The sequence below is a fragment of the Rhineura floridana genome, chromosome 22, assembly GCF_030035675.1.
Source record: "Rhineura floridana isolate rRhiFlo1 chromosome 22, rRhiFlo1.hap2, whole genome shotgun sequence".
In the NCBI taxonomy this organism is placed as follows: Eukaryota; Metazoa; Chordata; class Lepidosauria; order Squamata; family Rhineuridae; genus Rhineura; species Rhineura floridana.
This window is the reverse complement of record NC_084501.1, coordinates 20388622-20403012: the sequence shown is the minus strand read 5'-3', so window position 1 is coordinate 20403012 and position 14391 is coordinate 20388622. Positions and strand designations below refer to the sequence as shown.

Genomic DNA, 14391 nt, shown 5'->3' with positions numbered 1-14391 from the left:
CAAAACGTCCTTGGTTAAGGCCCAAAAAGCTTGTCTGCCCTCCTGGACACCCTATGGGGATGTCCCGCTGTCCACACCAAAAACCTAAAAGTTACCCACACAGTGCTCCTGACAGTTTGGACATCATATTAGTTTCTGAGCTAGCACTACCAGACTGACAGCAGCCTGCCCTCTGGCAGGAATACAGCACAGAGGTAAGCAGTTCCCCTAGCACCCATTCTAAGCTCCCCAGGCATCTGTGGTTCAGGGGTGAGTAAAGGCCCCCGTCCTGAGCTAGTGTGAAAACAAGCGGTCAGAATGCTGCGCGGATTGTCGGGTGCTGGAGAGTTGGGCATGGAGGAGCTGAGCTGCAGGGATCTGGGGAATTGGGATGGGGTGCTGGCAGCTGGAGCAGCAAAATATGCTCTGGTGCTGCACACAGAGTCAGGAACCCTTGACTTTCATGTCACTGCATGTATTTAGGCATCCATATTTTTGTGTTTGAAGCATGTGGTTATGAAAACATTTAAAAAAGCAAAATGTAGAGACAAAGAACAGATTTCCAATAAGTTTGGGATTTGGAACAGATTTAAAGTTTTGGCAACATTTTGCTCTGCTGCAGATACATCCAGGCTCTTAATCTAAGCAGACTGCTTTGTGTGCAAGCTCTAGAGGTGCTTGGGGAATACTCTGCAAAGTCACCCACCTCAGCTTCTGGCCTGAGAGAACGGAGGTAGCTCTTCAAGTCCCCCCTCGTCATCAGCTCCATAATGACCAAGACAGGCTGGCCCTGGGACACCACGCCAAGGAGGCGGACCTGAGAGCCAGCAGAGACAGAGTAGGACAGCCGGCATTGACAGGATGCTCTCAAAGTGCTCCATGCACATGAGATAAATACCCAAATGCCAGCCCTGTGTTATCAAGCAGCACTGTTCCCACGCTGCAGAGTGGGACTGGGACGCCAGCAGCTGCCCTTCAGTCCTTTGGTGAGCAAGAGGGCCCATGTCCAAACATCTATCACAAAGCCTGAAGAAAGCCCCCCGCCATCTAGCCAGGAAATCCAGGCAGGACTTGCCTGAGACATTTTGCTGCCTGCAGCAGAGCAGCACATGCTCCCACCCACCCCTGCGGAAGCTGACCAAACTGTTCTGGCACCTGAGGCTAAAATCCCACAAGTATCTCTCCAATAAGAATGATACTATTTGCTACATCTGTTTGGTTTGATTCCATTGTATTATTGTATTTACACATTTTCTGACTGTTTTATTGTTATGTACACCGCCCAGAGAGCCCTTGGACTTAGGGCGGTATATAAATTAAATTAAATAAAAATAAATAAATAAATAAATAAAATGGTCCAGACAGCCAAACAAGCCAGCCTCACTCAGGCCCAGAGTCCCAGCATCTCCCACTCACCACGTGGTGGCACCTGAACGCTTTCATGACCGAGGCCTCGTTCAGGAACTCAATCCGCTCCCTCATGGTGGCCAGCTCGTTGACCGTCTTCAGCGCCACCCTGGTCTCCTCCCCCTCCTCCTCCGTGTCCTTTGCGATCCCCTCGTAGACCATCCCGAAGGAACCCTGGCCCAGCTCTCGCAGCACCGTGATCTTCTCCCGCGGCACCTCCCACTCATCTGGGACATACACTAGCCAAGGAAAGCCACAAAAGGAAAGGCTCCCCCATACAGCAGGAGGCAAGGCTGGGCGCCACTGAGGGTGGCAGGCAGAGGGCAAGGTGGGCAAACGGAAGAGCCAGAGGCCATCTTGGGGGAGACTGGCCGAGATCAGCAGCAGCAGCCAGTTAGGTACCCCACAACTATAGCAATCATTTGCCTTTACCCCCCTCTCTCCCTAAATGCACACACACATATACACGGTCTGTGAAAATGGGGGCCTGCCAGCCTCACCCTTGTGATGCCTTAAAGCAGAACAGGTTTCAACAGCAGCTTCATACTCACTGTTTGAGGTGCTGAAGTATTCCGGGTTGACTGAGGCATACAGTGTGCCACTGGGGTATCCCTCTGTGCCCCTAGAAGGAAGGGAAGGAGTCAGAAAAATGGGTTCAAGGCAAGGGCTCCTTTGCACGGTGGGGGCACAGTGGGACTGTCTCCACAGGATTTTGGCCCAACTTCATTGCCAATCTGATCCATGTGTCACACCCAGAGTCAAGTTAAAGTGACAGCTGCCCTTAAAGCAACGTGAAGGTATCGAAGACTCCAGTGCAAGGCACCAGGGACGCAATAGCCATACACTCTGCTGCCAGAACCGCTTTATAAATGGCTGATCAAAAATGTGATCAGAGCCTTCGGGGGCTCTTCCGCAGACAATGTTCTGGAAGGGCCAAACACTGAGCATCAGCCATGCCGGCTGATGGGAGTTGCAGCTCAACAACATCTGGAGGGACACAGGTTGTCCACTCCCTGTGTTAGAAAAGAACCCTTCAACACACACCAGTGGCTGACACTGACAGCCCGTCTGTTCCAGGAAAACATTTTTACCTTTTCTTGTTGTATAAGAAAACAAAGACGGCCAGGCAAGTGATCCCCACCATCAAGACGACGGGCATCAGCGTCAAGAGCACATAGAAGTTCCCGGGCTCCTCTTCCTCTACTTGGAAGGGGGGTTGTGGGGGGAGGGGAGGGGAGGGGGAAGGCAGGGAAAGACGCATGTGAATTATTACACAACTATTCAGCACTAATAAGACAATAAACCCCACCTTGTTTTTTACCGCAAGCTGGGACTCTGGTTTGATTTCAGTCTTTAAGAGATGATGTATGGAAAACCCTCCAACACCACAATGGCTGCCCTGAATTCAGGATGCAGCTCTGGGGCAACATCTGGCTTTTCCACCATTTTGGGTTACATGCAATACAAAGAATTCTAGATTTACGCACCAAAGCCCCCAGCACCTTGGTGCCACTGCTGGACATACCAACTGGGCTGCCTAGTTAAGTGGATGGGCTCACGGACCCAGTTATGCATCGGGTCCTTTAAGGGACATGCTAAACATCTCCTTAGAATAAGAAGGAACTAACTAACAAAAAACATTCCCCCTTTAAGCATTCTTTTTTAAGTGGCCCACATCACTTGCCACACAAAGGCGGTCTTGATTGTTTCTGATGCAAATCATTTGCTCTCATTCCTGTCTGGTAATAATACTGGTAATAAGCTGTTATGTTAATTTACCTGAACTCTGGCCCTCCTTAATTTGCTTCCGAATCATCTCATGTTGCTTTTTGGCCTGAATCTTTTCCTTCAGCCCCCAAGGCCTGCAAAGCCACGGGTAGCACCAGAGGCCACTTTGTGGCAGGGGGTGAGGAGCCCGTGTGGCCCTCCAAATGCCATCCCTGCCCGCTGGCCATGCTGGCTCCTGGGCTGACGGAGTCCAATGACACCCGGGGGGGGGGGTGCAGGTGTTCCCCATCCCTGCCTATGGGGGTGCTGTATGGAGGCAGATTCAGGCAAGCAGCTCTGATTCTCCTCTCCACCCAGAAGGGGCCTGGGCTTTGGAGAGTATTGCTTTCCAAAACTGCCCCCCAGGTTGGTCTGAGAGCAGCCTAAAGGGAAACGCTCACCTAGGGTGCACTTTCTATTTCAGTAGAGATCCCAGACATCTCACCTGCCAACGCTTGGGGCCACTTTTTCATGAGCCATTAACCAGAGATATTAATGCCCTCACAACTCCAGGCCCCTTGCTTGGAGCCTTTCCATCTGCACCATCACAGGATTTCTCCAGGAAGAAAACCAGTCCCAGTGGGTCACCAGCGGGTCAGCAACCCTAAAATGCCAAGGCTGCTTGACCTTGAGACCAACGGCTCTCTCCCTTCCCTTCGTAAAAGCAGTGGCACCTGCTCACGGCCTCCAGCACCTACCCGGCCCATGGATGTAAAACTTGATCAGTCCAGTCCACGAACCATTTCCTGCGAGTGAAGTAGCTCGGACCTTGGCAGAGTAATTTCCTGGTTGGAGGAGAGCAAGGTGGTATCCCCCGTACTGGGCATAGCGGTGGCGAGAGACGCACACGACTGAGGTGACTTCCTGCACAAAAGGAAGAGGGATGGCAAGGAGGGAAGGGAGGGGTGTGAGCGACATCCTGGCGTTGTTCAGCCTTGGGGTCTGTGAATCACTCTAAGGTGTGAAGCAAAGCACTGGGCTGCGGGGGGCGAGGGGGCAGTTTGAAACCCTGGGTTGGCTACTGCTGAGGGAGGGCTGCTGTTGCAAGTGGCCAGGCCCAGCAGCTGGCCCAGGCTGAAGGGGGCCAATCTAGTCTGGCATCCTGCTTCTCCCAGTGACCAACCAGATGCCCAAATGGGAAGCTCACAAGCAGGACGTGGTGGCGGCAGCAGCAGCAGCACTCTCCCCAGTCACATTCCCCAGCAACTGGTGTTCTGGAGCATACTGCCTCCAACAATGGGGGGAGGACATCACCATTGTGGCTAGTAGCCACTGATAGTCTTATCGTGCTCTACAGATTTGTCTCATCCCTCCATTACAGCCATCCAAGTTGGTGGTCATCACTGCATTCTGTGGCAGCAAATTCCACCCATTTAACTACTTACTGCTTTGTGAAGAAGAAGTCCTCCCTCCTACCTGCCCTGAATCTCTGTTGCTAGGAAAGGCTTTTGCAAGTTCCAGGCCTCTGCTCTGCCACCCCCACCCACCCCCGTGCCCTCCTCACCTCGCTCTCCCGGCTATACTTGATCTCATACTTCAGGATGAGCCCGTTGGGATTCTTCGGCTCCTCCCACCGGAGGAGGACGCTGTTCTTCCCGGCTGGCTCCCAGGTCATGTTGCCAGGAATGTTGTCTGCTTGAGCTGGGCAGGGAGAGAGAAAGCCAAGGGCATCTTGAGCAGGCTTTGAAGCTGCTAGTCCTCCAGTACCCAAACCCTCCTCCTTCCACCCGGTACAACTGCTTTTGCCCAAGCAAGAGGGCCGCTAAGCCATGAGAGTGCACACCGAAAAAACTCTGCTGTTAAACTCTTTACAGCTCATGACACCCTCTGCAAACGGATCGTTCCTTGCTTCCATTGGCATCGTTCTGCAGAGTTTGTGAGTAGTTTATAGTTGGTTGCTAAGCAACCTTTTGATTTGGCAGTATGGGACGCACAGCATCTGCTTATCAGCTAGCGACGGGGAGGAGAGATGTGCAAAGCAGTGCTGAGGCTGAGCCCTGGGCCTCATCCTCATTTCAGAGGCCTGCCCCACAGAAACTCACAGCAGGTTTTCCAGTGTGATGACCAATTCTCACTCTGTGTGACTGGGCAGCCGTGGGCGGGCTACTCTCCCGGCACAGGGACTTACATTCTGGCATGGTCCTGGCAAAGACAAAAGTGGCAGCGCTGCACCCCACAGTCTGTGCAGCGTGGTTGCAGGCGTGGATGTCGATGCGGTACTCTGTGAAATGGCGGAGGTTAGAGATGGCTGTCCGGTCCCGAACCACTTTGTCCTCAAAGATGCGGAAATCCCTCTGTGTCTTAGAGCTGGTCCCTGTGCGGTTTAGGGTCCCTGCATTCCCCAGGGTGTCTGGAGAGGACGGGTTGGCAACAGCATGACCAGCAATGGGGGTCACGGCAAAGGTGTCTCTGCGCTTCTTTGGGATCCTGTCACAGCAAAGAAAGGGGCAGTGAGGCCGCAGGCAACAGAGAAGGGAACATGATCTTGGCCTGTCTGCTGGAAATCGCTTTGGCACCACCCACCTACCCACCCCCACCCTGTCCTGATGCCAGATGCTGTGTCCTTGGAGGACAAACTAGACACTGCACAGGTCAAGGACCCTGAGAAGTAAGCAGGATCTCCTGCAACCAGTGATGAGGATCCCCTTGAGGGGCCCCAGAGGGAGATCTCCTGGGAGCTGTCAGAGGAGGAGATGGGGCCACCCCTCCTCGGTCCTGGAGGGCACAGATGCCAGCACCAAAAAGAGTCGTCATGTGGCTTGTGAGGAAGTAATCCCTGAAACTCCTTTAATACCCGCAGCTGGGACAGAGTGTGGTCTAGGAGGCCACCATATATAAGGCCTCCCTCTGAAGGCCTCTGCCTCCTTGCTGTACTGTATCTTGCTTGAACATGCTGTTGACCTTGGACTGTTGCCTCACTTTGCTTTGTTTTGGACCAAGACTGATCCCTTGTGCTTGACCAGACCACGTACAGGCATGGACAGACCACACTGCCCCTTAAACCCTGCTCTCTTGGGTGTGTTTTGCTAAAAGGCTTTTACCTCCTGGGACTGAGACCCTCGCCCTTGAGGACATCCCCTGGACTGTGACAACACGCCACATACTATGTGCACCTCAATCTTCGAGCGGTAAGAGATCTTAGGGGTCCCAGTGCATATTTTGGGTTTGGTTTGCTTGGAATGAGTTTAGTCCAACCCCAAACTTATGATAATATAAAGCCAGACAAGTGCTTAAACAACCCTGCCTGCCTGCAGTGCTAAATTCCTTGCAACCCATCCAGGAGTTAAGAGCATGCGGCTGGTTTGCATGCCTGTTTAAGGAGAGGGAATGGGGCTTAGTAGGCAGTCAGACAAGGGAAGGATGGGGAACTTCTGGTATTGAGGAAAAGAGACTTCTTTTTCTTCTTAAAAGAAGGCCATTAAAGGTGTGTGTGTGTTTGTGAGTGAGTGAGTGAGTGAGTGAGTGAGTGAGTGAGTGAGTGAGTGAGTGAGTGTGTGTGTGTGTGTGTGTGTGTGTGAGAGAGAGAGAGAGAGAGAGAGAGAGAGAGAGAGAGAGAGACTTCACATAGTGGACTGAACTTGAGCTAGCCCCAGCCACGAACACACTTTTTTTAAAGCAAGTTTCTAGTCCTCAGAAAAAGCTTAGAAGCACTCAGGCTCCTGAGAGCATCAAGGGAAGCTTCCCCAGAGCCCTTCCCTTGTCAGCAGCACTCTATACAAGAGCAGCCTACCTGTAAGAGATCTTGTTGATGGACGTGACTTTCCAAGGGGGTCTGGAAAAAAGGCAAAGAGGTAAAAGGCCCCCCTGCTCACCACACTGCTGCCCCCTTTGCCTTCTTCTCCTGAGCTTCGCCTGCTCCCGCACTGCCGCCTGGCTCAAGCCTTCTGCTTTCTGCTCCCCATTGGATTAATTCAGCTGACGGGAGCACAGCCATGCTGGGAGCTGATAATCCGAAAGCGCACCAAGGTGGGGAAGGCTGAGGTAGCCCCATGAGGGAAGAAAATTCTCTCTGTCTGCCTGAGGCCCTGGAGAGCTGCTGCCAGTCAGAGCAGACAATACTGGGCTAGATAGGCAAACAGTATTTTCAGACTCAGACCAGCCCTGTAGGATACTCATGGAAAGATCCCTTCAGAACCTCTTCCCTTCTGCTCTGAGCCCCAACTGGCTTGGGGGGGTTGCAAATAGTTGGCAATGGCCTGCCTGCCTAACATTTTCAGGTGAGTCGGTGCTCAAGATGGCTGCCATGTGCTCACAGTCCAGAAGCAGCCACAGCCCTGGGGATCTGCTGTTGGGGATCAGTGGGGGCTCCTTCACCAGCCCCAGCCTGCCACCCTGGGGAGTCGCCAGAGCACCTCAGCCAGGCCTGTGCAGCTCTAAGCCTGTTCACCTGGGGATGATGATGGAATTGTGCAGGAAGTTTTCAAACTTCTTCTGGAAAGAAACTGCTTCGTCTCTCAGGTGGGTCTGCCCAATGGGGCTTTGACACGGGCAGCACTGCTGGTCCTCTGGATCCTCCCAGCCCTCACCGTCATCCGTGTCAAACCGTGTGTCTGCGCTGCTGGTGGGCAGCCGGAGGCCTGGTGCGGAGGGAGAGGAGAGAGAATATGAACTGGGGCCACCTTTGGGGGGCCTAAGTGCCATCCAGCAGCCCAGCCACCTCACCTTTGTGGCAGTAGTCGTTGACAAACAGCTCAGAGTCCTCTGCCAGCTGCTGCCACAGGACGAGGTAGTACGTGATGTTGCCGTTGGGCTGGGTGGGCGGCTTCCACCTCACAATCAGGTGGGAGGAGGAGTTGGACATGGAGATGACGTCCCGTGGCACCGTTGGAGCTGGAAATCAATTGCGGGAGGGGGAGAGAGAATATTAATGTCAGATCCAGCAGGCAGGAGGGCAGAGAGGCAGACCACGAATCTGAGGGTACAAATCAGCCTGTCTCACTGCCCCCCCCATTTGTCTCCCCTCCAGCATTTCGAGCCCCTAATTCCCCCAGTCCCAAAGGCCTCCGCACCTTTCAAACCTTTGTCGATAACAAATATTGGGTTGGATCCAATGCTAGGACTACTCAGAGTAGACCAATTAAAATGAATGAACCAAAGTTAGTCATGCCCAGTGTGCCTACTCTGAGGAGGCCTAGCTTTGGCCACAACCCATTATTTTTCCTGCAAATGCCCCTTGCTTGGGACCATGTTAACCTCCCATGGCTGAACTAACAGGCGTGCCCCAGGGCTCACACCTGGTCTACCCCACAGCACAGCTAAACTCAATTCAACCCCCCTATTTCTCCACTGACCCAAAGGGTGGTAGCTATTCCAGAGTAATCAGTCTGAAGAAAGACAGTGCATTTGTCCACACAAAGTGCACTTCAGCACCTGGTCTTCTTATTAAATGATTGCTGGGAAGTACAAACGGTTAAGTTGATCCCCTTAATCACTTTGCACATTCTGAAGCATTAATGCAATCATTGCATAATTGTTCAAATTGCAAATAAATCAGTTGTTCTTCTGGTCAATGTCATTATTACAATTGATTTGCGTTCTCACCAGGAGTCATTCGCTTGCTCTTAACTGCTGGCCTTTCAACATACCACACAGCACAGTATGCAGCCGGCTATGCCGCAGCCACCACCACCACCACCCCGGCATCTTTTCTGCGGATATTTTCCTGCTATTCGGTTGAGGCAGCTGCAGCATGTGAACTCTCAACAGCCACAGGCCAATCTCAAGGCCCGCCAAACAGCAGCTGCCCAGATGCAGCTCACGATGCAGCTCTTCCGTACCTGGCTGGGTCCCCTTCCTCAAAGGTGGGGGCACCCATCAGTGCTTCAGCCACCCCATTACCTGCAGGCGTGGTGCGGATGTAAGCCACCTCGCTCTGAGCCCCGTAGTTGCGCCGCTCCTCGGCAGTGGTGAGGGTGATGGCCCGCACAAAGATGGCATACTGGGTCCAGGGCTTCAGGTTCTGGAGCATCACCCCTGGGTCCTGCTCGTTGTTCAGGGGGAGCTCCACGTCCACCACATTCCAGCTGTTGGCCCCACAGGCGTCCTGCCCAACGTACTCTGTCACATTCTGGAAGGGCCTGGGGGAGGAGGCACCGGGGGGGTCAGAGCTGCAGAGGCAGCCAGGAAGGCAGCTTGGCTGCCCCCCACACTCGGCTGGGTACTTTGGAGATGCGTCTATCAATACCAGGAAGGATAAGAACAAGGGCTGTGCAGCCACAGCTGTGGTGGAACCAAAATGACAAACTCAAGCCTAAAGCACCGGGGGGGGGAGGCTGGGCGTCCCCTGCAGCAGAAAGGGCAAAGCCCCCACCCCCACCCCAAGGACTTACGATTCCTTGTAGTATATGATGAAGCTGAGGAGATCACGATACTCTGGTGGCTGGTAGCGCTCCCACTTGAGGAGGATCCGATCTGATTCAGTGGTGTTGGACACAAACCGCAGGGTTTGGGTCTTGCCTGAAAGAAGGAGCCTTGAAAACAGGGAATGGAAGGGGGACTCAAGCTGCTGCAGGGAACAACAGTGGAGCTGGCCAAGAGCCCTGAGATGCTGATGCTGCTTTTAATAGGGAAAATATTTAGGATGTAGCTTTTATTTCTAGCTGTGTAAAACCCTATTTTCATCCAAGATGATACATGAGGAACGACCTAGAACAGAAGTGGAAGGCGGCGGCAGCAGCAGCAGCAGCAGCTGCTTTTAGGATTTCAGGTTTCCATTGTGGTACCTTCACATTTAAAGACTTTTGCTGTTTTTGGTGCAACAGACTAACAAGGCTGCGCCTCCGGGATTTTTAACCTGTTGCAAAGGGAGACAGACCTATTGCTGGAAAAGCTTGACTTGATTAGTCGGCAGTGGCCGACTGAAGCAGCAGAGCCGCCAGATGTTGCTGGACTCCCAGCTCACATCATGCTCAGGCACTGGCAGTGCTAGTCCAACAACATGTGGAGGGCACCATGTTGGGAAAGTCCTCACTTTTTCCTTGTCTCCCAGTGCCATTGCTGCATCCAGAATGACCCACTGCCCTGGATCTGGGCTCAGCTCTGCCTAAGAGCTGCCGGGGCCCCTTGCTGTGCGCATAAAGCCCTCTGCTCTCTCAGGACAACTCACAGGAGGCTCTGTCTCCATTGGTCCGGGGATTGATCTCCGCTTTGTTCTGCCTCCCCTTCGTTCCTGTGATCTCCTCCATGCGATAAATCTCCGAGAGGCAGAGCCTGGGGTTGAAGGCAAAGTACATCTTACCGACGGGGATGGAGAGTGTGTGGTGGCTCCAGTCCCAGAGCTGCTGGAGATTCTGGTTATCCAGCACATAGAGAGTGTAATTCCTGAAGGCAAAACCAAGGAGGTGTTACTGCCAGTTTTGCAGAAATGGACCCCACGCAGCAGAACAGAATCAGGTGCGATTACGATGGATGCATGTCAGAGTGGACCTTGCCAACTCTGCACATCCCTGCTGCAGCACAATCCAAACCTCAGTCAGTTCAGAGAGAAACTCTGGGTGCTGGAGAGCACTCAGCGCATTGCTTGACAGCTGAGTCAGGCTACAGTTTAGGGAGGTGCTGTTTAGGAAGGGAGGGCAGACAGATGCTCCTTTGTCCCAACAGGCTTGACCCCTGGTCCTTTTACTCACCCATCCACCATGGAGTCCCCCCGGATAAGCTTGAGGTTCTTGAAGAAGGACAAAGAGATGAGGGCAAAGGAGTGCTTGATCTTCAGGAAGCCTGTGATGGTCTCAATCAGGCCCAGGCTCCCCTGCAGGGCGGAGGCCAGGTTATCTGCAGGAGGCGAGAGGCAGCCCAGAAGCCTGGCTGAGCTGTGGGCCGCATAGGAAACCGCCTTTTACCACATCGGACCATTGGGGCCCATCAGGCTCAGTGCTGTCTGTGCTGACTGGGCAACGGCTCTCCAGGCTTTTTCTACCTGGAGATGCCAAGGATTGAACCTGGGACCTCCTGCCTGCAAAGCCGATGCTCAGCCGCTGAGCTGAGGCCCTTCCATGTGCCCAGCCCATGGCCGATCCAATATGGAAACGTTTCTCTGCTATTAGAACCCAGCAGCTGCTGCTCTGAAGGAAAAGTGGCTCTGGGTGCTCTGCTCTAACTTCACGTTCTCAACGCGTGTCCTGGAAACAGGAGCAGGCATAGGGTGTATCTGCTGCCAAGCGGGCTCTCTTTCTCCCGCCCCTCTCCAGCATTTGTCCTCAGAATGGCACACGTACAGCCTTCAGACTGAATGCCAGTCCCACACCCACTACAGTGCAGGGGAGCCTTCTCCTCCTCTCAACCACTGTCTGCATGTTTATCTGATAAAACGATGGCCTGGTGCTGTGTTATCTTTCTTTCTTTCAGCATTTCATGCTTTTAAACACTGTTCCTAGAAGAGGGGGGTGACTTCCTGAAGGACACAAACATCAGCCACTCTGCACTGTGAAAATCTTCGGCTTCTTTCCCCTGGAGCTGAACTTGGAAATCTGAATGTATAGCAGGATCACCATCAGCACAATTATGCCTCTTAAGATTCAGTCCCCAGATGACAGTAGCAGGTACAGACCAGAACCCACCCCTGGAGCAAAGACAGGCACTCACCTCCCCGGCGGATGTTGACAATCAGGTTGCCCTCAATGAGGGTGCAGCCAGCCAGGTCCTTGGCTGCCCTCGTGGAGTCAATGGTCTTGGTACCCACTTTGCATTCCTTTGGACACAGGCCCTCACACTTGTGGCAGATGATACTGGAGGAAGAGGGGAAGAGAGAAGGAAGGACACCTGAGGATGATGCACCCACAACACGCTGAGGCTCCTCTCCACACGCACCATGGAGGCGGCTTATCATGACTGATCTGCACCCACAATTCTCTCACCACTGAGTGTCTCAGCAGGAAAAGCTAAGGATGGGGGAACGCACACACACACACACACACACATATGCACACATTTTTGGCTGATTCCTACCAGAGATGTCACAGCCAACTAGGTGCCCAAAAGAATGTATTCCAGAAATGCAATGTCAGGCCCTACCCCTCATTCCAATGATTTAAAGGGTGCCAAAATCTGGGCTTTGTCTCATAAATGCAATACTTGGCATCCAGGTGCAGCTGCACGGGCCACTGTGGAAATGGGGCTGCTAGGAATGGGGTCACTCTGTAGCCCCAAAGAACCAACTTTGGGTTCCATCTCTCTCTCTCACACACACACGCAGGCAGGCAGGCCCACAGCAGGCAGAATCAAAGCAGGACCTAGATGGTGTATATTTTCTCTCTCTCTGTACATGCGTATGTTTAACTTATATTTAACTGTTAGCCTACATGGATGGAAGTGTGCGGTAAAAATATTTCAACTGATCTGATACTGAGTAAAACACAACAGATCTCTCAAGCCGTAAGGGGTGGGGCTGGGTGGTGGGTGGGGACCCCTCCTCACCTGCTCTCATTCCTCTTGTACCCCGAGGGGCACTCAGAGAGGCACTGCTTGTGATGGATGACAAACTTAGAGGAGTCACGGGGATTCTCCGACACCTTGCGCAGGCTGGCGCAGTGCTCAGCAGTCATGCAGCGCCACCCTTCGTACTCGTAGGTCAGGTCTGGGCAGGAGCTCAGGCAGTGCCCATTGAAGTAGAAGTGGCGGCAGGCAGTGCAGGCATGGCTGTCCCCAGGACGGCTGCAGCTCCCCAGGCACTCCTTGTGGCAGCACTCGGCAGAGCTGGTGCAGGCTGCACCCCCCACTTTGCACGGGCAGACTGGAGGTGGGAGAGAGAAGGGTAAGCGGAGGCAGGTGCATGAGGCGGCATTGGGAGGACAGGAATGAACTAAAACGCCAGTGAGGCTCTCTCTGATTCCCATTTCTTCAGTCCTAATTTCAGTTCTCCTTATTTCTCTGTCCATCTGCAGAATTATTTTAAAGTCCCACATGGAAATTTATATTTGTGCATTTTTGTGCACACTTTTCACCTACACAATTTTGCATAGTATATGCAATCCTTCCCTTATAGAATCCATTTTGGTATGTTATTTTAATTAATATGAAAACAACACATTCTTATGTGCACTTCTCAATAATATATGCATTCTTTGGTTGGAGAACTGCATTGCAAAATTCAGAGAAGGGCAAATTTCAAAAAGCATGCTGAATAGTTTTGAATTTGGGCACAAATTTTGGAGTTTCACAAAAATGTGCCCCCATTCCAAGTTGGAAGCTTCACTCTGGGCATGTGTTTACCTGACTTCCATCCCACTGTTACTCCCAAAATTATATGAAAATAAACAATAGGGGGTTTTGTATATCAATAGGCATTTGTTTCAAGGTCAAAAGTGGGGCCCTTTTCATTGAGCGGCCCTCCTTAAAACAGACCCAGCACAACATGTCAGTTTCTTGGCTGCAGGTGCATAAGACTGGCAGTTCTTCCACATTGGTCAAATGAAAACTGGCACGCCTGTTAAATTATTTCTTCAGAGAGTAAGCAGCATGAAATAAATCTCACAACATTTTGCTCTCTTTCCTGTTAAAACCTGGTGAGGATTCCTGAGATCTTCAGTCAAAAATGTACATTCTTTTCTAGCAATAAAGCTTTTTTGTAACTAGTTACTACAAATCTCTACATTTTTTGAAGTGTGACTCAATTCTCTCCCCAATTCTGTAATTTTCAGAATTTCAAAGCTCATTTTTTATATGAGAAAAGCAGGCCCAGGGTTGTGTAGTCACCTGTGACACGCAAGTATTACATGAGGGCAACCAGAAAATGTAGGTCTGCATTTCCCTCCCACCCAGCCAGCACCACAAATTATTAACACAGGCCAAGGGGAGAGAGTTAGGTTGACAGAATCTCCTGCAAGCTAGTCCCTTTTGCAATCAAATCTGAAAAGCTGGAAAGTTTTTAAACCTGGTAGGAAAAGGCAAGTTTGCCAAGCCTTCCACTTCAGATAAAGGAATATATCTCCTCTCCTCTCCGCATGCCCACCCATCTCAAGCTTTTGTGGTGTAGTGGTTAAGGTGCTGGACTACAACCTGGGAGACCAGGGTTCGAATCCCCTCACAGCCATGAAGCTCGCTGGGTCACTGCCTCTCAGCCTCAGAGGAAGGCAATGGTAAACCCCCTCTGAATACCGATTACCATGAAAACCCTATTCATAGGGTTGTCATGAGTCCATTTCCATTTCAATTAAATAAAGACATAGGAGAGACTGAACTTTGATCATTTGAGTCACCTGATTGATAAATATCTGAAAGACTGAGGCTGCTTCCACACTGGAC

General features: G+C 52.0%; 1 protein-coding gene across 4 annotated transcripts in view; it reads right to left on the bottom strand.

Annotated features, from left to right (window-relative positions):
• The window catches only part of INSRR (insulin receptor related receptor), a 35990-nt gene that overhangs the window by 4048 nt on the left and 17551 nt on the right, over nucleotides 1-14391 (bottom strand). For 2 of the 4 annotated variants that reach the window (XM_061606047.1, XM_061606048.1), the window contains exons 3-18: nucleotides 12565-12880; nucleotides 11734-11876; nucleotides 10779-10923; nucleotides 10259-10473; nucleotides 9483-9609; nucleotides 8992-9230; nucleotides 7816-7983; nucleotides 7541-7730; nucleotides 6884-6925; nucleotides 5282-5580; nucleotides 4658-4794; nucleotides 3852-4017; nucleotides 2478-2589; nucleotides 1938-2008; nucleotides 1396-1625; nucleotides 686-796 (exon numbers count right to left, since the gene is read on the bottom strand). In XM_061606047.1, coding sequence (XP_061462031.1) covers nucleotides 686-796; nucleotides 1396-1625; nucleotides 1938-2008; nucleotides 2478-2589; nucleotides 3852-4017; nucleotides 4658-4794; nucleotides 5282-5580; nucleotides 6884-6925; nucleotides 7541-7730; nucleotides 7816-7983; nucleotides 8992-9230; nucleotides 9483-9609; nucleotides 10259-10473; nucleotides 10779-10923; nucleotides 11734-11876; nucleotides 12565-12880 — 2711 coding nt within the window. The remainder of the gene's footprint in view (nucleotides 1-685; nucleotides 797-1395; nucleotides 1626-1937; nucleotides 2009-2477; nucleotides 2590-3851; nucleotides 4018-4657; nucleotides 4795-5281; nucleotides 5581-6883; nucleotides 6926-7540; nucleotides 7731-7815; nucleotides 7984-8991; nucleotides 9231-9482; nucleotides 9610-10258; nucleotides 10474-10778; nucleotides 10924-11733; nucleotides 11877-12564; nucleotides 12881-14391) is intronic. The other 2 variants (XM_061606049.1, XM_061606050.1) reach the window with 2 other exon arrangements.